Here is a 23,193-nt window from a genome sequence, read left to right on the forward strand (position 1 = left end):
TACAGAACACCTGCCTTGAGCAAAATGCATCCAGAAGCCCCTTGCTCTGACCTTGAGGAAGACTTTCCTTGCCCCTTGTGCAGAGTTCTGTATCCAGCAGGCTCCTAATATGTGCTTGTGACAACCTTGCTTCTCTCAGGAGGTAATTACTCTGGGAAACCTATGTGTTAGATTGATGCTTCCAGAAACCCCTATGGATTCAGTTCCTGCCCCTATATCTCTAGGGGGCGGCAGAGCAGAAAAACAATTATCAGGAAGTAGCCCAGATAGTTCTGATGCTGCTCATCCAGCCCCAAGCATTTGGAGAGCCCCATCCTGGGCCCTTTACCCCGAGAGCAGCATGGACCCTGCCGGGAGCAGGATGGTAATGCTTCTGGGTCCCGAGCCAGATCTTCTTTGACCCACCAGCAGTGCAGCGAGAACCCAGAATGTTAAGGACAGACTCCAGCGGAATCATGTATAGTAACTTCATCTCTGGGCTTTTCTCCTCATATTTACACGGGGTGCTGGGTCTAGATCAGAATTGCAGCCAGTGTAAGTACTGCATTGAGCTTATATCATGACTTTGAAGAAGTGAGGCCTCATATAAAAATCAAGAGAGATCATAGGCTTCTGGTTTGGTGTACCTACATTGTCATAAGCCAAATGTTTACTGGAGTTGAGAAGCCATTGCCCCTTCAGGTCAGGGCATGTGCTATCCAGCTGTCCATGGTCCACACTGCTTCCCATTGATCTCTTGGCCAGCTTCACTCACTGCTTGTTTGCTGCCTTCCTGGCCCCTGCAGGCATCAGAGCTGAGGTCTTTGACTTACATGATCCCAAATGTCTTTTCTACTTGTATCATCCCACGAGCCCAGAGCCTACCATATTATCCTTCACCAGCTCTCTAGTTAATCATCAGCTTCTCCTTATGTAAATCAGAACAGGAAATTCTTGCTTGGCCAATTCCTCTCCACATCTTGGTCTGATGCCTTTCTCCATCAGTTCTGCACCCTGTGTCTGCCTGCTCAACATTTGTCTCCTAGCAAGAAGCCCTTTCTTATCCCTGACGGAAGCTCTGTGAGGCCAGCTGCGGCCGTGGATGTGCGGGAAGTTCAGGCGGGCCAGCTGGATGAGTGGGGTGTGGGTGCACCCGGGCCAGACCCTGCTCTGGACTGCTTGGGTCCTTGCAGCTGTCACTGAGGGTGAGACACCCAGTGGGAGAGGAGGGCTCTCTGGACATGGGGTAGGGAGATTTCCTTATCTTGGGGGATTTTGTACTAGTGCAAAACAAACTTATTTCTCAGAGGTCTCATGGCTCATAGAAAGCCATGTAGTGACCTTAGGGCACCTGACCGATGTCCTGGAGGTACTGAAAGCCCCCTAACAGAGTCTCCTTTGTGGGCCTGGGTATTGCACAGAAGACCCGGGTCCTGTCCTTGGGGTGCTCATACCTGGGGCGCTTGCAGGGCCCTCTGTCCTGGGCACTGGGAAGGGGCAGAGGACAGAGCCCATGCTTTGTAGTACTGGCTGCCCAGATGGGACTTCCACTGTTACGTGACATTAGAGCAGGTAGCGCCAAGACACCTGAGTAAATAGCTGGGCAGTGACCTTCTCAATGCTCTATAGTCTATGTGGAAACCAAGAAGCTTGCACTCTTGGTTGCCCAAAATGCCATCCTTATATCCTGGAGGTGGATGACCTGATGTCAGGTGGCATCTGCATGAGGACTTTTTATTTTTCATTTTCAGTGACATCTGTTTATTTTCCTGCATATTCAAAAGCATATACTTTGCAACCAAAGCATATATGAAAATGACCGACATATGGGGGACTCTGGGTTAGATGACTTTGTGGGATCCCAGGATCTGCAGAGCCTGGCATCTGTTGGTTCCAGAGTAAGAGAAATCTGTGCTGCAGAAGGGAGAGGCTACCTGCTCCCCTGGGTGACCGGAAACTGTTGTGGGCTGGTGCTATGCTCTCAGTAGAAACTAAGTCGGTGTTCTGATGCAGGTGGCAATCTTGAAGGAAGGAGTGGACATGGGTTCATTGAGAGGGAGTCTGGATACTTCCTGTCGCACAGTGGCTGGGCCAACGAAGAGTGCCCCCACTGAGGGGAAGCTCCTAGTTGGGCTTCTTCTGGGTCTCTACCCAGCCAGCATCTGATTCCTCCCTGTCTGTCCCCTCAGGGCCAGCTGCTGACGCACCAGTGAGGAACACCAGGCTGGGATGGGTGCGGGGGAAGCAAACCACTGTGCTGGGAAGCACCGTGCCTGTGAGTGTGTTCCTCGGGATCCCCTATGCTGCACCCCCTCTAGGGCCCCTACGATTTAGGCAACCAAAGCCTGCATTGCCCTGGAATGACTTCCGAGATGCCACGTCCTACCCTAAATTGTAAGAGCAGGCTCGGTCCCATGGGTGGAATGTGAACTGGGAGTGGGGACAGAGCACTGGGGGGGAATAAAGGTCATGCGCCCCCCCCCGGGAAAGGTGGGGGAACAGGGAGAACGGTGGGGGGGGCTACGCAAGTAGACAAGGGCTTCAGTAATCCCATGGCTCCCCAGCTGGCTGAACAGCGGAGTCGCTGGTGGTGGTGTTCCAACATGCAGATTCTTGAGCTTCCTAAATTGGCATCTCCAGAGATTCACTGAAGTGTCTCCAGGGATTCGTGGACCAATCAGGTTTGGCAGCCACTGTGATGGACTTCCCGAGTCTCTGTCCACGAGTCCGTGTCACCTCTCACCCAGGCTTAGGCTCCAGGATCCAGACTGGCTGAGGGCTTTAGGGTGAAGAACCACCTGCAAGAGATTTCAGCTCTAACTCTCTGTGCCCAACTCAGGGAGATCCATAAACACCTGTGGAATAGATGCGTGTGTCCTGGGTCAGGAGCTCCCAGACACTGCAAACTTTCAAGCTGAGGTGGATGAATCCTGAGGAGGACTTGAGCATAGCTTGAGAGGGGAGGCTTGAAACCCCCCGAGAATCTTCTGACACTCAGGTTTTATGATGTCCTCAGTTTGGGCCACACTGGTTCCTGGCCTTGGGGTCCCAGGCAGGAGTACCCTGGTGCCAGGAAGTGCCCTATGCCACAAAGAAGACCCCACGTGGCCCAGGGACTGAGGACACTAAGCTGATACTCATCTGTTCATTCATTCAGTTATTCGTTCAACTCATATCCATTAAAAGCCAGCTCAGTAACTTCCTCTCTCTTAGGCTCTGGGGGACGCCACAGTGGGTTGGTTACAGCTGCTCTGAAGGAACCTGTGGGCTGGTGGGGATGGTAGGGGTGGAAATAATAACCATAATTAAAATATGGAGTGATAAGGGCAACCTTAGGGGATCACAGAAGGGTGCTGAGAAGGAACCACCTAGCCTCGCCTTGCGGGGAGGTCAGAGGTGCCTGTATTGAAAGCAGTGAGGCCTCTATTTCTGATAAACATACAAAAGGGCAAAAAGGCATAAGCACTTGCCTGGGGGTAAATTTGCAGTGGTGATTTCCCATCGCCCAATCTGTACACTATTTTATTTTTAAAAAACCAATTAACATTAATGGAGCTCTGAGTACAGTAGAAATCACATATATAGACTCCCTCAATCTTACTGCATAGCAAGCAGGCTCAGTACTAGGGGCTATAAAGTACTGAGGTGACTAAAACAGAGTCCTAGGCTTTAAGCTGCTCATGTTTGAGTTGGGGAAGATGGTAACACCCATGTACATGCCCAGGAGAACTTCTAGGAAAGAACATAACATGTATAGGTGTTTCTAAAGAAGAGTTGTGGTCTAACTGGAGAAATCACAGAAGGCTTCTTGGAGGAGGTGGCACTTGCATTAAATCTGATAGAAAGGGAAGAACATGAGCAAACAAATATGAGGAGAGAACAGTCTGGGCACAGGGACCAGCTTGAGCAAAGGTTCGGACCCAGGAATCTCCTTGGACATCTACCTCCATTGGTTCCTGGTAGAAAAGTCTAGAGTTGTCCTTTAGTTCCTCTGGGTGCAGAAAAGGGATCTGCTAGAGCTAAACCCTTGATAATGCACGCCAGTGTCTTGTCCTCTAGTTTGGAGAATTGTTGAGCCATCTTGAATCTGTGTGTGTGTGTCTGGATTAAGGTAGTAGGTGTAGGCATAAGTAGGTGCCGGAGGTTAATGGTACAATTATTCTGTACAGCGTGCTTTCCTACCCAAAAACCAGATCAAAAAGAATTACAGGGTTTTTTTTTTCTTTATTTGTGCCACATTGGCGGGGGTCGGGGAGATGATGAGACTTTGTGCCGATAGCCCCCATATGCCTCTTCTGCTCAGACACAGGACGCCACGCCTCCCTGCCGTCACAGGACCTGGCCCCTCCCAGGCAAGTATGCTGACAGTGACTGGGGGTTTTTACTTTTTTTCTCCAAGATGCGTCCAGAACTTGGAGTGGCTGGTCTCCTATCAACGCATTCTCAAGGTGCATTACCCCAAATTGGAAGTGTCCGAAGACTGCCTGTACCTTAACATCTATGCACCAGCCCATGCAGACAATGGCTCCAGGCTTCCTGTAAGACTGCCTGCTAGGTGGGGGGTCGGGGTCCAGACAGCAGGTTCTTGGCCAGGGACCCAGGCAGAGTGGCTGGGTGTCTTGGATCCAGCCCACCCCCTGTTGGGTAAAAGGGAAATGTAATCACTTGACACATCAATGATTTTCTTTTTTTCTTTTTTATTTTTTTTAATGTTTTTATTTATTTCTGAGAGAGAGAGAGACAGTGTGAGCAGGGAAGGGTCAGAGAGAGAGGGAGACACAGAATCTGAAGCAGGCTCCAGGCTCTGAGCTGGCTGTCAGCACAGAGCCCCACGTGGGGGTTGAACCCATGAACCATGAGATCGTGACCTGAGCCGAAGTCAGATGCTCAAACGACTGAGCCATCCAGGCGCCCCAATAATTTTCTTAAAAAGCTGTTTAATGACAGATCCCCTCTATCATCCTTTCTGATTGCTTCTTTCTTGGCAATGACTTGGCCTTTGATTTTTATTTTTTTTTGTTTTTCCCCTCTGTTGAGTATTTAGTGGTCTGTAAAGGTTTAGAAAGACACTGCTTACAAGGACTCTGTTTGTTTGGGAAAGCCTTCTTTAAAGAGGGTAATTACACCCTCCAATTTTTCTGTTTGCAACGAAGACAGGTAATAATACTAAATATTTCATTTAAGAGTGTAAAATACCTCTGTAGAAGGGAGTGGGAAAGCCATCATCTCCCTCCCATGCCACTGCAATGAGAGACTTGCTCTATCAGATCATAGCAACTGATATGCATATCAATGCATATTGAGCACTGACTATGTGTGCCAGGCATGGTACATTATCTCATCTAACTCCCACAGTAATTGTGGGTAAGGATTACTGAACCCATAGTACAGATTTAGAAGATGAGGCAGAAGGCCAGCATAAATGACTTGTACACACAGTGACTGGAAGGTCCAGTGTCAAAGTCAGTGCTTTGTCTGGCTCTCCTCTTCCCTCGGTGGCCTTATTTTCTTTTCCTGGCCCAAGACTTGTAGTCCCTAATATGGCCTTAAAAAAGAGAATTGAAAAGATTTATTAGTAAGTATATGAATCACGATAGTACAATGTGAATGTTTTATGTTGCCCAGTCCCAATTTTTCTAATTAATATAGTAGAGTTTTCACACTTCTCTTCCCTTTTTTTCTCTCCTGGCTTCTCTTCTCTCTATAGTAGTGGAAAGAGTTCAGTTAAAACCATTTAAGTGAATTTTGCTCTCCTGCACGTCTTACAGTGATTTCTGTCTTCCTGTGGGTCACAAGTTCAATGATATTTGGTTAATACTTTCTGAGCACTTTTGTTCTAAGAACTTAAATGCAGAATCTTGTTGAAATCTCACGATAACCCATAAATGAGACACTTTCATTCTTCACATGTTACAGATGAGAAAAATGAGCCTCAGAGAGGTTAAGTCATCTGCCCAACGTCACACAGCTTTTTAGTTGCAGAGCTGGGAATCACACCCAGGCCTACTTGCTTTCCCCTTGGCCTTCTTCAAAAGACAAAATCTCTGCTGCTATTTGAAAGGAAAGTGAGATGGTTATATTTCCCTAAAGAAGGAAGGTCCTAAATGTATGGGGAGGGGCTGTGAATGCCTAGCAGGCCAACTGGAGAATTCCTCTCCCTTCCGTAGGTGATGGTGTGGCTGCCCGGGGGCGCCTTCGAGACTGGCTCAGCCTCCCTCTTCGATGGGTCCGCCCTGGCTGCCTACGAGGATGTGCTGATTGTGACTACCCAGTACCGGCTAGGAATATTTGGTTTTTTCAAGTAAGTGTCCCTGAGAGATTGACACCTTAGTCCCCAAGCCACAGCTGTATGGCAGCCATAGAGGATTCAGTGCCCAGCTGCATAAGGAAGAATGAGACTTCACTGACATTGAATAGCTGTGGCCCAAATTAGTTAGGTAATCTTTGCAGGTATAACAGATAAATTCCCAAGTCTTGGTGGCTTCAAACAATAAAAATCTCTTTCTCAGTCAAGTAAAGTCCAATTGAGTGATCCTGACTGACAGGCATCTTTCCACGTGGTCAGTAAGGGACCCGGCTCCTTCCATCTTGTAACTCTGCCCTCCTTTAGGGGCCTAGACCCTCTGCATCCAGCCAGCAGATGGACGAACAGCAGGGAAGATGGTGCAAAGGAGTCTTTCTGGGTCAGCCTGGAGGTGGCGCTCATCATTCTTATTCATATATCCCTGGCCGAGCTCAGCCACATGGCCATACCCAACCACAGGGAGCTGGAGAAGTGTAGCCCCAAGGTGTGCCCTGGAAGCTGAGGAAGCAGGGTGGGTGAGCAGTCACAGAGCTCCACGTCAAGGCTCCTCAGATGCAACCCCCCCCCCCCCCGAGAGTAGCCACTCCATCGTGTTGGCCTGCCTGTCTGCAGTAATGTCCAGCGTGCCCAGGCCTTCACCACGAGCCAGGCATGGTGCCGTGAGCTTGCTTGATGTTTTCAACTCTCCCCCAGAGAAATCCTACAAGAAACAGACTGTTCTGATTCCCATCCTGCCGTTGAAAACTGGAGGCACAGAGAGGTGAAGCAACTTCCCAGAGCTCACAGAGCAGAGCCCGAGAACCTCTGTTATCCTACTTAGAACATAGCAGAACCTAAGCCCTGGCCAGGGGACAGTGTGAGCCAAGAGGAGCGGTGAGAGGCCACCGGCAAGTCCTTTGGGGAAGGCAGCAGGGAGTCCGGCACGATCCTACCCTCGGGGAGGCTCTCGGGGTCCATGGGGAGGTAACACAGGCACGCAGCTATCCATGCTACCGGGCAGGATGTGATTAATGGTCTGAGGGTGCCAGGCAGCGCCAGGCGATGGGGCTGCAAGGAATCAAGAGAGGTGGCGCCTCCACGACAAGGTTGGCTTTGAGAGGAGGGGTCAGGGACGAGCGTACTTGGCAAAGGGGCTGCCTGAGCAGAAGCTGGGAGGTTGGAAGGAAAGGTAGCAGCACCTGGACCTGGAGCAATATTTGCGAGCTGTGCTTTGGGCCTGAGGCCCTGGGCTGGGGCTCTGGGGCCGCAGTGGAGACAAGGAGGCCTGAGAGGGACCAGAGCAATTCCACTTTTAGCTGCACTGTACGTTGGGGTTCTGCAGAAGGTGCCTCTGGCAGAAAGGCTTCCAAAAATGGTTTCTAAACTCTGGGTTCTAGTAGGCAGGCAGATGAGGAGATGGGAGGAGATGGCTGTGGAAAGGGAGGGACTGGCTTGAACTGGAAAGGCCTTGAATGCCAGGCCATGCATAGAGGCTGATGGACCTAAGGGCGTACCTCTCAGCGCGGTATTTCAGGAAGGTCACTCCAGAGCAGGTGGAGGCTGGGCTGGGGGTGCCCAGGCTGCAGATGGGCAGTCTGGTCGGGAGGCTCCTACACAGCCTTGATGCAGGCCACAAGGATACAGTAGGCTGGCAGTTGAACAACTAGAGGGATCACCAGCACGTACACAGTGCCTGTTGTGTACCTAGGCCGCCGGTCGTCACAACCACATGCGAAGCAGGCACCACCATTAGCCCTGTTTTTTTGTTTTTTTGTTTTTAATTTTTTTAAATGTTTTATTTATTTGAGAGAGAGAGAGAGAAGCGTGAGCAGGGGAGGGTCAGAGAGAGGGGGAGACACAGAATCTGAAACAGGCTCCAGGCTCTGAGCTGGCTGTCAGCACAGAGCCCGACGCGGGGCTCGAACCCACGAACCGCGAGATCATGACCTGAGCTGAAGTCAGACACTTAACTGACGGAGCCACCCGGGCGCCCCACCATTAGCCCTGTTTTACACATGAGAACGTTGATGGGAAGAAGGGTTTTTTAATGCTTATTTATTTGTTTTTGAGAGAGAGAGAGTGAGTGGATGAGGGGCAGAGAGAGAAAAAGAGAGAGAATCTCAAGCAGGCTGTGCGTGTCAGTGCAGAGCCCCAGGCAGGGCTCGAACTTACAAACCGTGAGATCATGACCTGAGCTAAAATCAAGACTTGGACGCTTAACTGACTGAACCACCTAGTCACCCCTGATGCGAAGCAGGTTAAGTGACTTGTCCGAGGTTACCCAGATCATAAGTGATCGGATTATGAATCTGGATAAATAGAAATGGAGGGATGGGAGCTGATATAAAAGCTACAATGGGATGGAGATCAAATTGGCAGGTCTTGGCTCCTGACCAGATGTGGGGGTGGTGGGAGAGAGAAGGCAGAGAAGGAGCCAGCCCAGGGGTCATGGACAGGCACAGGGAACTAGCAGAAGGGGCAGTGAAGGGCCTGGAGAATGGAGGGGAGTAGAATATGATCCCGGGGCTACTCACATGGCACATACCCCATACTCACATGGATATTTTGGTCTAGTTATTTCTCTGGTTCTGTGGTATCTCCCCTTGTTTCCCCATTAATTGTCCGCCCTCCCTGAGAAAGGTGAAATTCTGCAGGGGTAGCGTCATGCAAGCATAGTTAGGAGTGTGGGCTCTGGGACCAGACTGGTTGGGTTGGAATTCCAAACCTGCAGCTTTCCATCGCTTAGGCGAGAGATCTGTCCCCTCTGTGTGTTGATTTCCTGTCTGGCAGGAATACTTTCCACATATCTGGCAGTACCCTTAGGGCATGATCCTAGATTTCATGGAGAGGAGACACAGCCACTGCCCAAGGCACTTCCCAGCAGAGAGGGCGCATGGGGTGGTGGAATAAACTTCCCAGTGTCTCACTATCCCACCCTCAACGCCTCGGCCAGTGCCTCCCACTGAGCATACACAGCGGGGCGCCTGGATGATGCACTTCATACAGCTCAGTCTTTGGGGAGAGGACAGAGAAGGGTGGAGAGAAGACTCAAGGGGGTAAAGGAGAAAAGCCAGCACCACCTGCCTCACAGGTTGGGAAGGTCGTAGGAGCATCAGTCTTACAGCAGCTCACTGCCACTGCCCTGTCATTACCCTTATTAGCCATGTAGTCATTCCCCGGAAGCTCTGTGTCCAGGGAGGTCTTGCTTTCTGGTGCAGACTAACTCTCAGGAACAGAACTTTTCTGGAATCCACAGATTCAGGGAAGCCTATGAATACCCTCAAATTGCACTTATAAAATTGTGCATTTTTCTGGAGTGCATAGCTTTCATAAAATTGTAAAACAAAACAAAAACAAAACCACACACACACACACACACACCCCTCAGATTTTAGCAGAGGATAAGAGCCAAGCTTGCTTCATGGTCCTGAGCCTCCGACCCTCAGCTCTTGACCACCAGCAGGAGTGGCCACCCACCCACAGCCTCCACCTCGAACTCCTTGAGCAGCAAGAAGCAGGTTGACATCCACTGAGTATTCTCACCCTACTTCTTTCCCCAGCACAGGGGATGAGCACGCCCGCGGGAACTGGGCCTTCATGGACCAGATAGCCGCCCTAACCTGGGTCCAGGAGAACATCAAGTTCTTCGGTGGGGACCCACAGTCCGTGACCATCTTCGGAGAGTCCGCAGGAGCCATAAGCGTCTCCAGTCTTGTGAGTTCTCTTTGGGATTTGAACAAACGGTGGGAGAGGTTACAAAAACGAGGACCGTGAATCACGTATGGCTGACTGGTGCTTTCATGTCAAACAAACACTTTTATACACATTGTCTCCATCAAGCCTCACAGAGAGTAAGGGGCTCTCTGTCATTTCGTGCACAAGAGCTGTCATCCAGAAGAGGTTTAATGAATTGCCTAAGATCACATCCTGAGTCACAGTTTGAAGAAAAATCCCTTATATTTATAGGGTCAAAGCTCTGGTGTCTATTTACCAGGACTGGTAATTACTTGTTTAATAGAAAAGTTCACCTAAAACTTTTTAAAAAGGGGGAGGGGGAGTGCATATAACATTGTATTTTAACTTCAAATGGAACATGTATCTTTCCCAACCTACAGTTTGGTATATGGTGTGGTATCTTTTCAAGGTTGGGCTGCTGGCCAGGGGTCCAGCGTGGCTCTCTGGCTTAGACCACCCATCAGATTCATGGTCCTCTAATTACCATTGCAGCTTCTTTACAGTGAGCATGGACTTTAAAAGATGCGTGCTTTGTAGTCTGTGAATGAGGTGCATTTATGGAATTTTCTGCTCCCCTCCCACCTACCCCCACCATATTTTTCTCTTACCTTGTTCACACGTAATTTGCTGACAATATTTTTCAGCTGCTTGCCTTTATCACAGGTTTCTTTCCGCAAACAGTTTTGTTTTCTTTTTTACACGCATATTTCACTGGTTCCGTGATGTTTCATTGATTATGTAATTGCAGTAGCAAGTATAACTGACCAGACCAGTTGGGAAGACAACACACCTCTCTCTTGTTCAGAAACTGGTGGGAATAGAATTCTGCCTGTAGTGGTGCTAGGAAACAGCCCACTGGCTCTGAGGGGCTGGCACCTCCAGGGCCTCTGTTAACACGTTAATCAGAAGTCAGTTACCTAGAAGTGCGCCAAGAGAGCTTCTGCTGTATAGCACTTGACGGTATACAAGATATTTTTGTATCTTCAAAATAATTCAGTAAGGTGAATTCTAATAACCCAACTTTACATATGTGATGACAACCCCCGTCGTGTGGGTACGTGCTATTTGACCGGGCATTGGGCAAAGCCTTCTATATTTGTTACTTCCGCTCTATGCAACAGTTCTTTGATAGGCGATCCATTTTTCCTTCCAGTTTTACAAGAAGCAAATTGATGCTCAGAAATATGAAACAATTTGCCCGAGATTCCCCCAGCTAGGAAGCGAAGGAGCTAGCTAGCAATCACACACCAGGGTGTTTGACCTCAAAGTCCCTGAAGAGCCTGGGGACTCAGACAGGTTAAATAACTTGTCCACACCTCCATGGCTAGTCCTTGAGTCCCCCAAGTCAGGGCTTTTTTTTGTAAGCATAGAGCTCTTAAGGAGGTTTCTTTAAGGAAAGGTGGCTGGTGCGTGTGCTGGATGGGGGGGGTCCCCTGATAACTTTTCCTGGTCTCCTGTGTTCTCTCTCCAGATCCTGTCCCCCAGGACCAATGGCTTATTCCACAAAGCCATCATGGAGAGTGGGGTGGCCATCATCCCTCTCAAGAGATTCTCTGATGATAAGAGGGATAAGGATGTAGGTATATCGCTAACACCTCTCCTCTACCTGGTCAGGGGAGAATATGGTCAGATGTCCATAGACCGTGTGCTTGGCTGAGCTACTGACCACAGCCAAAGAATCTGATGCTGGCCAAGGTGAGCCTTATTGCTCCATAGGAGGCCTGGTTTGACAAGAAATAGGTCCCCAGTGAAATACTGTCAGTGTGCATGACTCTGTGTATGTGTGTGTGTGTGTGTGTACATCAATGTATATGTGATTGTTCTCACATCTTATTCATTATTCTTCACTTGGGATATATAACTCAGTCCCCTGTGTTATATACAGCTCATCTCCTCTACCTACTCCACTCTACCTAGAGTACTATGTTGAGAAAGATTCTGAGGCTGTTTCCAATTCAGTGGGAAATAACACTGTGACTGATTCTTGTTGCCTGGCATGAGATTGTGAGGGGGTGGTGAGGCATATACCCCGGACTTTTGTCATCTGTCAACTTGTTTAGTGCTCTACCAGACAGTGAGGCCTTGGAGACCAAGGTCTCTGTATCTTCCGTGTCCCAGCATAACGCCTAGTGCATATTAGGTGACTATTGATGTTGGCTGAATGAATGAGTTAACAAATGAGCTGATTCAGTCGATGAATATTAAGCACGGGGCTGTGGAGCCACCTCCTGGGGACTATGCATTTTAGTGGTACATTTGCTTACACACCTGATAGCAAATAACAGTGTTCACCAAGAGCAGAGACATGGATTTATAATATTGTAAAAATACTCCCAAGACACAGGGAGTACTGATTTGGGGCACACGATATATCGACTTTCAGTTTTTGCATATGTTTGTTCATCTGGCAACATAACTTTGAGTGTCCATTGTCCTTCCAGCTCTATGTTAGAACCTGTGGGTTTATAAATGGGAAGGGCTACACTGACCTCAGAAGACCATAGTCATTTCATGACAAGGGTTTTTAACCTGGAGTCCGTGGGTAGTTGGGAGGTGATCCTTGAGCTCCTACAATTGTAAGCTGTATGCAGATTCTAAATGTTTGTGCATTTTTCCAGGGAGAGGGTTTGTAGCTTTCATTGGATTCTCAGAGAGTTCATGACTCCCAGACACTTAGGGGCCACTACTTTCAAGGGATAAGCTCCCGTGGAAAGCTCAATGACTGGGCAAGGCAGGTTTAGGAAAAGGCTAGGTAGAGAAGGTGGGCATCCTTGAGGCAACAGGAAATCAGAGGAGGAAGGGGTTCCTGGGGACTGCAGTGGTCTGAAAGGACATCCGGAGGAGGTGGGGAGGAGTGGATTGATGTGAGACAGAAAAAAGCTGTTCAGAGTATTCTAGGCTATGGTGGGGGTGAGGCTTAACAGAGCTGACAAGCTGACACTGATCCAAAGTCATGCCTCAACTGACAGTTAAGTCATGCTTGCAAAGCTGCTCCTCACACTTGGGGCTCCTGGCTCCACTCAGCATCCCGGAGTTGGGCTTCTGGGCTCAGTGGGACCTACTGCCAGCGAAGCCAATGCCATAGGACCGGTCTCTCTGTGACCAGACATCCTGACTCTGGCCGACTTACCACCTCCCCACCCTCCACCCCCCACTCCAGCAGTTGCTAAAGATGACAAGGAGGGTCAGGCGAGAGAATAAAGAGGCACAGTGCCAGCCTGTCCTCAGGGGCTGGCAAGGGGCAGCAGGCTTCATATATGAAGGATCAAGGACTCTTCAGTTTTCATTTTCTTGGCAACTTTCAGTGCCGCGCTCTGACCTGGTCCTTCTCTGGCAACAGCTGCAGGTGCTTGCGCACATCTGTGGTTGCGAGGCATCTGACTCTGCTGCCCTGCTGCGGTGCCTGAGGGCAACACCCTCCAAGGAGTTGTTGGACATCAACAAGGTGAAGGGGGGCAGGAGGGCTTGGGGCAGGGTTGTGCTTGAAATGGATAGCAGACAAATCCCACCACTCTCTTACTCACTTTGATGTGGGACTTGGAAAGATGGAGGTTGGGATTTATACTAGTGGCTATACTATTTTTGTATACTATTTATAGTAGTGGCTGTAGTAGTAGAACCATGATAGGTCATTTAAGGAACTTGACAGGCGAGGGGTGCTGCTTAGCTGGGAGAAGGTTCAGGAAAACACAAAGGTTGTCTTTAAGTCACTGGGAAGAGGGACTCCCCCTGTTCCACATGCTGCCAGAAGCTAAAGTCAGTGTCAAGAGTGGAAGTTCTGTTAGGAAGCCATTTTGGCCTGGTATAACCAGGAAATTTTGAAAAACTCTGAAAGAGGGCAGGCTCCTTTAGATGGTAGTGAGACACCACCTCTGTAGGTATGCAAGCAAAGTCTAGATGACCACTGACAAATTTCAGTCACTGGACTGAATGAGCTTTTTGTGTCCCTTCCAATCTTGAGAGCTTCCGATGGTCCTTGGAAGAGCAAGATCATGATCTGTCAGATTCCAACATGTGTTAAACAGTTCGTTGGCATGGATGAAGGGTCTGATGTGAGTTGTGCTAAAGTCTGGGAGCTAGATAACAAGTCCTTGGCCCGATGGAGTGCGAAAGGTCTTCTGAGTCCTCCCTGCCATCCTCACTCCCAAACAGAGACCCAAAAAAGCCATGGATAGAATCAGGGGTTTCTTCCTGAGAGCCAAGAAAAATACTCAGCCAGATCAAAGGCACAGTGCTGAGGCGAACATCTCAGGAAGATGCTCATACTAATCCCCTCTGCTCCGGCCATTCCCCCGTCCCCTGCTCACCACTCTGCCTATTGCATTTGGCCAGTGGTTCTCAAACTTGAGGATGCATCAGAATCACCTGGAGGGCTTATCAAAACAAGCTGGCTTGGTTGCACCCCCCAGAGTTTCATATTCAGTAGGCCTGGACTGGGGCCTGAGAATTTGTTCCAAACAGGTTCCCAGGTGATGTGCTGATGCAGCTGGTCAAGGACCCATACTTTGAAAATCACAGTTCTAGGCTACTGTCTTTCTGAGTAAATACTATTTACTGTCCTCATTTAGCAGGTGAGGAAAGTAAGGCACAATGAATTTGAGCCCCTTTGCCTAAGAAAGTGCAGGGCTGGCTGGGCAAAACCAATACTATAGGATGGGCCAAAGGTGGCTTTTTCCTTTCTTGATGCAGTTTGACCACTGCACAGTGGGTTGACCCTCCTTAGCTAGGGGCTTGGGGACAGCGGATTTCGTGAACAGAAACAGATGCTGATTTTTCTCTTTTTCCTTATTTCAGAAAACCAACTCTTTCACTCGAGTGGTTGATGGTTTTTTCTTTCCTGATGAGCCTCTAGACCTATTGATTCAAAAAACATTTCATTCAATTCCTTCTATCATCGGAGTCAATAACCACGAGTGTGGCTTCCTGCTGCCCAGGGTAAGGATCCCAGCTGTCCTTCCTGTCGCTTGCTCAGCGGTGAGGCAGCTGTGTGCTTCCCCAGCTGAGCACTGTCATCAGTGAAACCGAGTGTTGTGCGGGAGCCCAGCAGCCAGGGACACGGTGATGCCCCTTCCTCTCTCTGAAGGAGGGTAGTAGCTGAGGACCAAAGGCAGCCATAGTAGCATCTGCCCCGCCCCTCATATAAGGTTCATAGAGAAAGACACAACTCTATGAAAAAAGTAAGAGAGGATGGATCCATTTGAGCTTTATTCAAAACATTACAATGACCACAGTTCCTGCTTCCAAGATGAATTTCATGCTGGTTTGGAAAATTTTCAGGCCTTTACAATTTTCGTGTCCTGTTACAGCATTTTGACTTCCAAGAATGCTCTTTGGGCTTGTACAAGTTGCAAAGTCATTGAACTGTTTTATTCATTCAACAAGTATGAAGGGAACAATTACTTGACGCTCTAAACACTGGTAAAGAGCAAGCTCTCAACAGCAAACTAGTCACACGCTTCCAGCTTTCTGCAAGCTCATGTCCTACAGGGGAGGGTCAGATGAAACGCGAGGTTGAAAAGATGGGTTCAGAAAGTGGTAAGTGCCAGGAATGACAGAAACTGGTGAGAGAAGGTCTTCATGGAGGAGAAACAGTGGTCAGGAAAGGCTTCTCTGAGGAGGGATTATTTGTGCTCAGGCTGGGTGCTGAGAAGGAGCCATGATTTCCAGACCCTGCCATTTAAGAAGACCGTCTCAATTTGAAATAAACTTTTCGTCTGTCCTCAGAAGGGGAGGAATGCTCAAATCCATGACATCATCACAGCTCAATCATGGAGACCAGCCTCCTCCTCTTAAGCTGAGGGAAATGTGGTTATCAAATACAGAGGCTTGCCAAGGTTCAAGGCTAGTTGGCGGCTGTTGAGAACCAGAGCCCTGAGTCCATTGGGCTATTAAAGGCATGCTCTACCATTGTGAACGTGACTTACAGAGCAATGTTTTGGGGTAGGTAGGAGTGAGGATCTTTCTCCTCGTGTTGTAAATGAGGCGTCTGAGTCACGGACTGTGGCTTCAGTAAGGCCTTTTGATGCTGCCAGGTCTGCTAGAAAGAAGGCAGGTGCTACTGATGACGGCCACCAGCACCAGAACCACTGCAACCATCCCGAGGGCTTCCATATGCCAAGTGCACACCATCTGTGTGACAACTTGCAAATGGGCATTGTTATTCCTGGTTTTTCAGTTAAAGAAACTTAGCCTCAGAAAGGCTAAAATTCCTTTCCCAAGGCTCCCAGCTGGGGGAGGAGACAGTGGTGTATAATTTCTTCATGCATTTAGGCTCTGCCATTAAATGTTGGTTTCTCTGTTAACCCACTGTGTGACCTCAAGGGAACTGCCCAACCTCTCTGAACCTCCGTTCCTTAATCTGTGATATAGGGCTGATCTTACTCCCTGCTTCACAAGTACACATCAGTAAATGTTAGATATTGGAGTTATTCAAGTGGCAGAATGGGAATTGGTGCCCGGGTCTGCATAGCTCAAGAGTCTGCATCAGCGCGGGTATTTCAAGTGACCTTGCAATGACATCCACTGCTGGCCACTGGAGATCCTAGGAAATCCTGCAAAATCAAGTCTTAGCTGCTGAACATATAGAGAGGTTCTTAGTGGTTGAAATATACTTGTGGATAAATTGAATGACTCTGGAGCTTCCCTCTGATTCCAGGAGACAGAGATGTTTAAATATTTACTCTAGTGATTTATTATCTCAAGAATTTCAGCAGAAAATGTCAAAGGGAAATTCATTTGAAAAGTGAAGAGTATTTCTACCCTCTCATGTTTTTAAGCTATAATACTGGCCAGGGACGGATCATTTAGCAAGTAATTACTCATAGCTCTTACTGTGTACCGAGCATAGCCTCTGTTCTTTTTTTAAAAATATTCATTTATTTTGAGAGAGTGCACGCACACACAACCAGGGGAGGGGCAGAGAGAGAATCCCATGCAGACCCAGCACTATTAGTTAGCAAAGAGCCTGATGTGGGGCTTGATCTCACAAACTGTGACATCATGACCTGAGCCAAAATCAAGAGTTGGACACCTAACCAACGGAGCCACCGGGGCACCCAGGCAGAGCCTATATTCTTAACCACCAGTCTTGCCCCCTCACTGGCTGTCTGCAAACTGCTGACTTCTCAGAGGCCCTGATTGTAAAGGTCTCTAGAAAGAAGACAGGAAATCACTACTTTGAGATTTTTCTGGCCTCTCTTTGAATGTGGTATCAAAGCCAAGCTGTAGCCCATATTAGTTTGCCAGGGCCGCCATAGCAAAATACCACAGACCAGGTGGCTTAAACAACAGACACTTATTTTCTCACAGTTCCAGGGGCTGGAAGTCCAAGATCAAGGTGTCAGCAGGTTCAATTTCTTCTGGGGCCTCCCTCCTTGGCTTACATGAGGCCGTCTTCTCCCTGTGTCCCCCACATGGTCTTTGCCCTGTGTACACACACCCCTGGTATCTGTGTGTCAGAATTTCTTCTTCCTGTAAGGACACCAGTCAGGTTGCATTAGGGCCCAACTACTATCTTCCCTTTCATTTTATCACTTTTTGAAAAACCTGGTCTCTACTTCATCACATTCTGAGGTTCTGGGGGTTAGGTCTTCAACATGGGAATGGGGTCGGGGGGACACATTTCAGCTCATCACATGGTCTTTCCACAGGGCAGCCACTTGGGCCCCACAAGACCACAGGTATGGCAGGGAATGGCTGCCTTTTAGCAAATGTGAGAAGAGACTTCATTGCTCCAACCCACTAAGGCCACTCCTGCATATCGCCCTTGGGGGCTGAACCAGGTCCTGCTCTTCCCAGCCTCCCCTCTAAAAGGCAGGCACCTCAGCCCTCAGAGAGACCACTTTCTCTTCTGGTGACCTAAGGTGCTCACAGAGAACGCCCTGCTTATCTCCACAGAACGAGTTTCCTGAGATCTTCGGGGGCCTCAACAGGTCTCTGGCCCTGAGCTCGATACACAAGGTCCTGGTAAGTGAGCTGAGGCAACTGTGACTCTTCAGAGATTCACCTATTTAACAAACCTCCTTGGGTCACACTCAGCAGTAGGGGCTGGGGCTACAGTCATTCCTCATTCACTCATTCAGTGAATCTTTGCCAAATAGAGTCCCCCAGTCCCTTATATTCACAATCTCAAAATCCAAGGAGCCCTGAAAAACAGCCTGCAGGGCAGCCGAACCTTCCCTAGCTAATTCATGGCCGTTGGGCTTTATTGTTCGCATCCTCTGCATTCATTCATGTGCTTCTCTGATGACATAAGTAATGTGGGGACCGCCCCCAGAGCATGTGACATAATATGCAGCCTCTGTACTGAATTATTTATCCACAGTCAGCAAAGTTCTGAATTCTGAAACATACCCGGAACTAAGGACCCGTATTCACTACATGCCAGCCAGGCACTGTTTTAGGTTCTAGTGAGGCCAAGGGCCATGACTCAACCATTTTTTCATTTACTCCCTGCACAGATACATCAGTATCAGGTCTTAAGCCAGATGCTAGATGTAGGAGTGGATTCCTTTCTCTTCTTCCCTCCTTTTGCCGTAAACATTTATCCAGTGTGAACTCTGTACCAGGTTCCTTTCATGCCCTTATTCACTGACTGGATGCTTGTTGAGAGCCCAGGCTTCCGTAGGCACTGAGGTACGGTGATAAGCCAGCACTCACTTTATGCTTGCAGAACCTGGAGACTTGCAGGGGGGTGGGGGTGGGGGGTGATGGAATGAGGAGGCACTTCAGCAGTGTCTACAAACCAGAGCAGAGGAATGTTTGAGGCCCTGTGGTGTCCACAGAGGAAGCTGGTGGCTCCCTCATGGAGAAGAGTCTTGAAGAATGAGTTGGGTTTGTCTGGCTGGTAGAGGAAGAGGGGCCAGGGAAGCTTGAGGACCCAAGGTTAGAGGAGTGTGGTGAGGTCAGCTGCAGGGCAGGCTGCAGTAGAGGAGGGTGCTTGCGGCTGTTACATGCTCTGAAAGGAGTGTGCAGTTCAGCCCAGGGGCTGGGAACAGAGGAAGAGTGGTGTGATTCGACTTCCATTTTGGAAAGAGCCCTCTGGCCATAGACTGGAGGCAGGGGATCCCTCTGGCCCCAAGGCTCAGAGGGAATGTTTGATGGGATCTTGGCTATCTAGTGATGCAAACTGGGACTAAGGTTTGAGAGATATTTAAAATATGTAAGTCAGAGAGTGAGACCTCGCAGGCTGAATTGGAGATGGCCTCATGGAGGAGGAGGTCATTGATCTGGTTTAGGAAAGGGGAACATTTGAGCAGAGGGCATTTCAAGAGTAGGTATCTTGAGCCAGGTTCCAGGAGTGGGAAGTCGGCCTTGGGGGTGGGGGGTGCAGGAGGCCTGGAAGGGCTCACAGTCCCTCCTGGGTGGCAGAGCAAGTACTTTTCAAATGATTAAGTTGTTCTCTGGTGCAGAAGGCATAGCCTTGGTCTAGAATCCAAGGGGTCTGCACTGCGAATATCCGACTGGGGCTCACCAGATGGTCCACAGAGCAGCTGTACCTACCTTGGATACCTCAAGCTCCTCGGGGTCTGCTGGTTATACGGTCCAAGTCAGAGGCACCTGCAACCAGAGCCTGGACTTGCTCTGGGCTTGATTAAAAGCACGCAGCCTTCAGAGGACCTGGTGAACGAGTGTGAGCAGTGCTGCCTGGTGTGCTGTATACTGCCTCCAAATTCCAGAGAAGCGTCTGCAGGACCGTGCCTGTTTTCCTGTTGGGGGCTGGGGGCAGTGGCTGAGGTGCCATAACTTGTCCCCACGTTCCACAGATCCCCAAGAACATCACCTGAATCTTCATGAAGTTTACTTCGCATCCTCTGGCATCTGTGCTGGGGGCAAGCTGAGGGGTTGAAGATAGGGAGGCAGCCCAGTGTTGAGCCAAGAAGGCGTGGAATGCTCTGATAAGGGATTTGGCAATAGATCTTGAGGGAAACCAATAGAACAGAAGACCTGCTCTGTGCCAGACAGCATGTTTCTTTCTTCGTATCTCATGTAATCCTCCACACAACCTATTTTTTTATAGATGAGGGAACTCCAAGAGACCAACTAGCTAAAATCAGCAAAGGACTGGAGGCAGTGCTACTACCAGAAGCTGGCCTCCTGGGTGTGGGACCTGTGTAGGCACAAAGGTCTACACTCAGAAGAGTTCTATACTTGGTTGAATGCCATGTTTCACCATCTTGAAATTGGTATCATTTTTGAACAAGGTAGCCCTGCAAACCATGTAGCCAGTTCTGTCCAGGGATGGCTGTTTCTGGAACATCTCACAGAGGCAAGTGCACTGAGATTAGGAGCATGAAATTTGGCTGCAAGTAAGTTTGTGAAAGAATCATGGTTGTACCAGTTTGGACAACCACTTAACCTCTAAGCCTCAGTGCCCTCATCTGTGAAATGGGACTAATTCTGATATTTCCATCAGGGGGTCACTATGTGGATTAAATGAGACGATGCATGTAAAGACCTCAGAATCATGCCTGCCCAGGCAAATGCTTAACATGTTGGTTGTGGCTGACTGGCTCTCCTGCGGCCATGATTTTTTACAGCACATCCCCACCCAGTATTTGTACCTTGCGGCTGATCAATACTTCTACAACAAGCATTCCCCGATTGAAATACGAGATAGTTTTCTGGACTTGCTTGGAGATGTGCTCTTTGTGGTCCCTGGGGTGGTCACAGCTCGATATCATAGAGGTGAGTCTCTGAGCAGTACCCGCTGTCCGGCCGCAGCAGGGTCACAGCCCAGCAAGGCCAGTGGCTGCAGGAATTCTTGCTGCCTGATGACTGGCCCTGCTCCACCCTTCTGTTCCCTCGGTGGGAGGGAGTTCCCAAGGATGTCTGGGATATACCCCTGCATGCTGACCTGTGCAATTGCCCTGCCTTTCAGAGTTCAGGGGCAGTGATCAGTTCTTGTAGTTTCTGTTTCTTCTCTTTCTTCAGGACCATGCAGAAAATTCCCACCTCCCCATAATCTTGTTTCCCAGATTCCTTTCTCTGAAAGTGTCTTCCCAAACATTTTAGCCATATGGAGTGGTGGAGTAATCAGAGAGTATTACCAGTGGAGGCACAAACCTTGTTTCCCTCCTTCCCCTCCCCCGCCCTTATTCCTTCTCTCTCTTTCTCTTTCTCTTCCATTCCCCTTTCCTTCTATTTCCACAACTTTTTTTTTTTTTATTTTTTTATCAAGAGCCTACTATGTTCCTGACAGTACTATGGTCCCTAAAGTTTCATCAGTGCAAAAAACAAAGACACCATGAAACTGACATCCTAGGTGGGGAGACTAACAAACAAGTAAAGATAGAATATATATGTGTTAGATGGTAATTTACGTAAAATAAAACAGGGCAGGGATAGCAGCTGCAGGACCCTGTGGGATTCTGTATCAAAAGGTCTGCAAAGGTGACAAGAGACTGAGGACCAGGAACAGACTCATGAATTTGGAAACACAGAGGTCACTGGTGACCTTGACAAGAACTATTGTGATAAGATGATGGGGGTAAGAGCCTGATTCAAACAGATTCAAGAGAAAATGAGCAAGCTGATCTCCAAAGAATACAATCCCAATCTCAAATTTTCACCAGTGGGTTTGGAGAAATGAATGAATTGATTTTAAAAATTTACATGGAGAGTTAAGGATAGCCAGAACAATCTTGAACAAGAATACCAAAGTTATCTGATTTCAAGTGTTATTTTTGAATACAGCAATTAAGAAAGTCTGGTGTTGGCTGAAGAATAGACAAATAGAACAGAGTGGGGAGTCCAGAAATAGACACTTAACCAGTTTTTGACAGAGGTGCTGAATAATTCAATGGAGAAAGGAAATTCTGTTCAAAAAACAGAGCTGGAATAACTGGATATGTATGTAGAAAAAGTGAGCCTGACCCCTCTAATTCACACTATACACAAAAATCAATGTGAGATGAGTTGTAGACCCAAATGTAACAAATAATTTTTTTCTCATCAAAAAACCACTATTAACAATGTTAGCAAAAATGGTGGAGGAGGAAACTCCGAAATCTGTCCCACCTCAAAAGCAGTGAAGAAACTTGCAAGTACTGTCAGAAGCAATTTTTATCAGAACTCTGGAAATAAATCAAGGGTTTATAGCAAGCAAAGGAACATTTAATCAAGATGTAGACCCTGAAGTGTAGGTGAGAGTGTTTGTGGCATTTTAACTTACTCTGCACCGTTTCCTGCCACCAGCTAGGCAAGGGCCTTAAGGACAGCAGCCCACGTTTATAGTATAGGCTCCTAGTGCTGGAGGGAGAAAAAGAGACCTTATTCTCAAAGAACTGTAGATGTTTGCTTTGACCTATCTGGCAGCTCCCTAAACAACTAAGCTAAAAGGGCTTGCTTTCATTTCACCTAACATAGAGCTCTCTCAGGGATTAGACTACCTACCTGGAGGGCATTTTTCATGAACATCTAAGGGTAAGTGCATTGGCTGCTACCACTAGGGGCAAGGGATAACAGTTGGAATAAACAATAGACAATACTTGGGAGGAAAAGGTGCACAATGAGATGCTCTGGAAAGAAAAGCTTGAAAAGCTCCCCGTATACCTGAGAATTTAGAAGGCCTTGTGCATAATCAGAGTGGGGAGCATGCTCAGAAAAGGCCTGAGATGGCCCTAGGCTGTTATATCTGTCTGACCTGCAGGCTCTGCTCAAAGATAAGTGGAAAGTAAGTAAGAGTTATACACTGTCTGGCTGAGTGTTGAAGGGTGCTCCAACACACATACACTGCCCATCTTCAAAGACTGGGAGATTCTGTTTGTTTGTTCTAGGCATTTATGAAAACCTCAGCTGACCCATAAAATTATTAGTTGACCACTAAGATAAAAGGAGAAAGACTTTGGTGGCCACACATGAACAAGAATAGTCAAAAGTAGTACAGAAACATTTCTAAACCAACAGATGACCATAACCACAACAAGCAGTAACAACAAACCATGGAAAGGAGGAAGAATCTGATGTTCAGAGTTGCCACATTATAATACTCAAAATCTCCAGTTGTCAACAAAACATTACAAGGCATGCAAAGTAATGGGAAAGTATGGCCCATAGACAGGAAAATAATTAATAGAAACTGTCCCTGAAGAACTCCAGACATTAGATTTACTAAAGACTTTACACCAACTATTAAATATGCTCAAATAGCTAAAGAAAACCACATATAAAAAATTAAAGGAAACCATAGGAATGAT

The 23,193-nt window shown here is 48.1% G+C and overlaps 1 protein-coding gene across 2 annotated transcripts in view; it reads left to right on the forward strand.

The window, feature by feature from the left end:
* The first annotated feature begins 1,111 nt into the window (after positions 1-1,111).
* CES5A (carboxylesterase 5A) overlaps positions 1,112-23,193 on the forward strand; it is a 30,800-nt gene continuing 8,718 nt past the window's right edge. For both annotated transcript variants that reach the window (XM_077751370.1, XM_077751371.1), the window contains exons 1-10: positions 1,112-1,184; positions 2,169-2,373; positions 4,379-4,517; positions 6,147-6,280; positions 9,823-9,976; positions 11,469-11,573; positions 13,338-13,442; positions 14,792-14,932; positions 17,894-17,962; positions 20,536-20,683. In XM_077751370.1, the coding sequence (XP_077607496.1) occupies positions 1,112-1,184; positions 2,169-2,373; positions 4,379-4,517; positions 6,147-6,280; positions 9,823-9,976; positions 11,469-11,573; positions 13,338-13,442; positions 14,792-14,932; positions 17,894-17,962; positions 20,536-20,683 (1,273 nt within the window). The remainder of the gene's footprint in view (positions 1,185-2,168; positions 2,374-4,378; positions 4,518-6,146; positions 6,281-9,822; positions 9,977-11,468; positions 11,574-13,337; positions 13,443-14,791; positions 14,933-17,893; positions 17,963-20,535; positions 20,684-23,193) is intronic.

Source organism: Crocuta crocuta, unplaced genomic scaffold (assembly GCF_008692635.1).
Source record: "Crocuta crocuta isolate KB4526 unplaced genomic scaffold, BGI_CrCroc_1.0 scaffold124, whole genome shotgun sequence".
In the NCBI taxonomy this organism is placed as follows: Eukaryota; Metazoa; Chordata; class Mammalia; order Carnivora; family Hyaenidae; genus Crocuta; species Crocuta crocuta.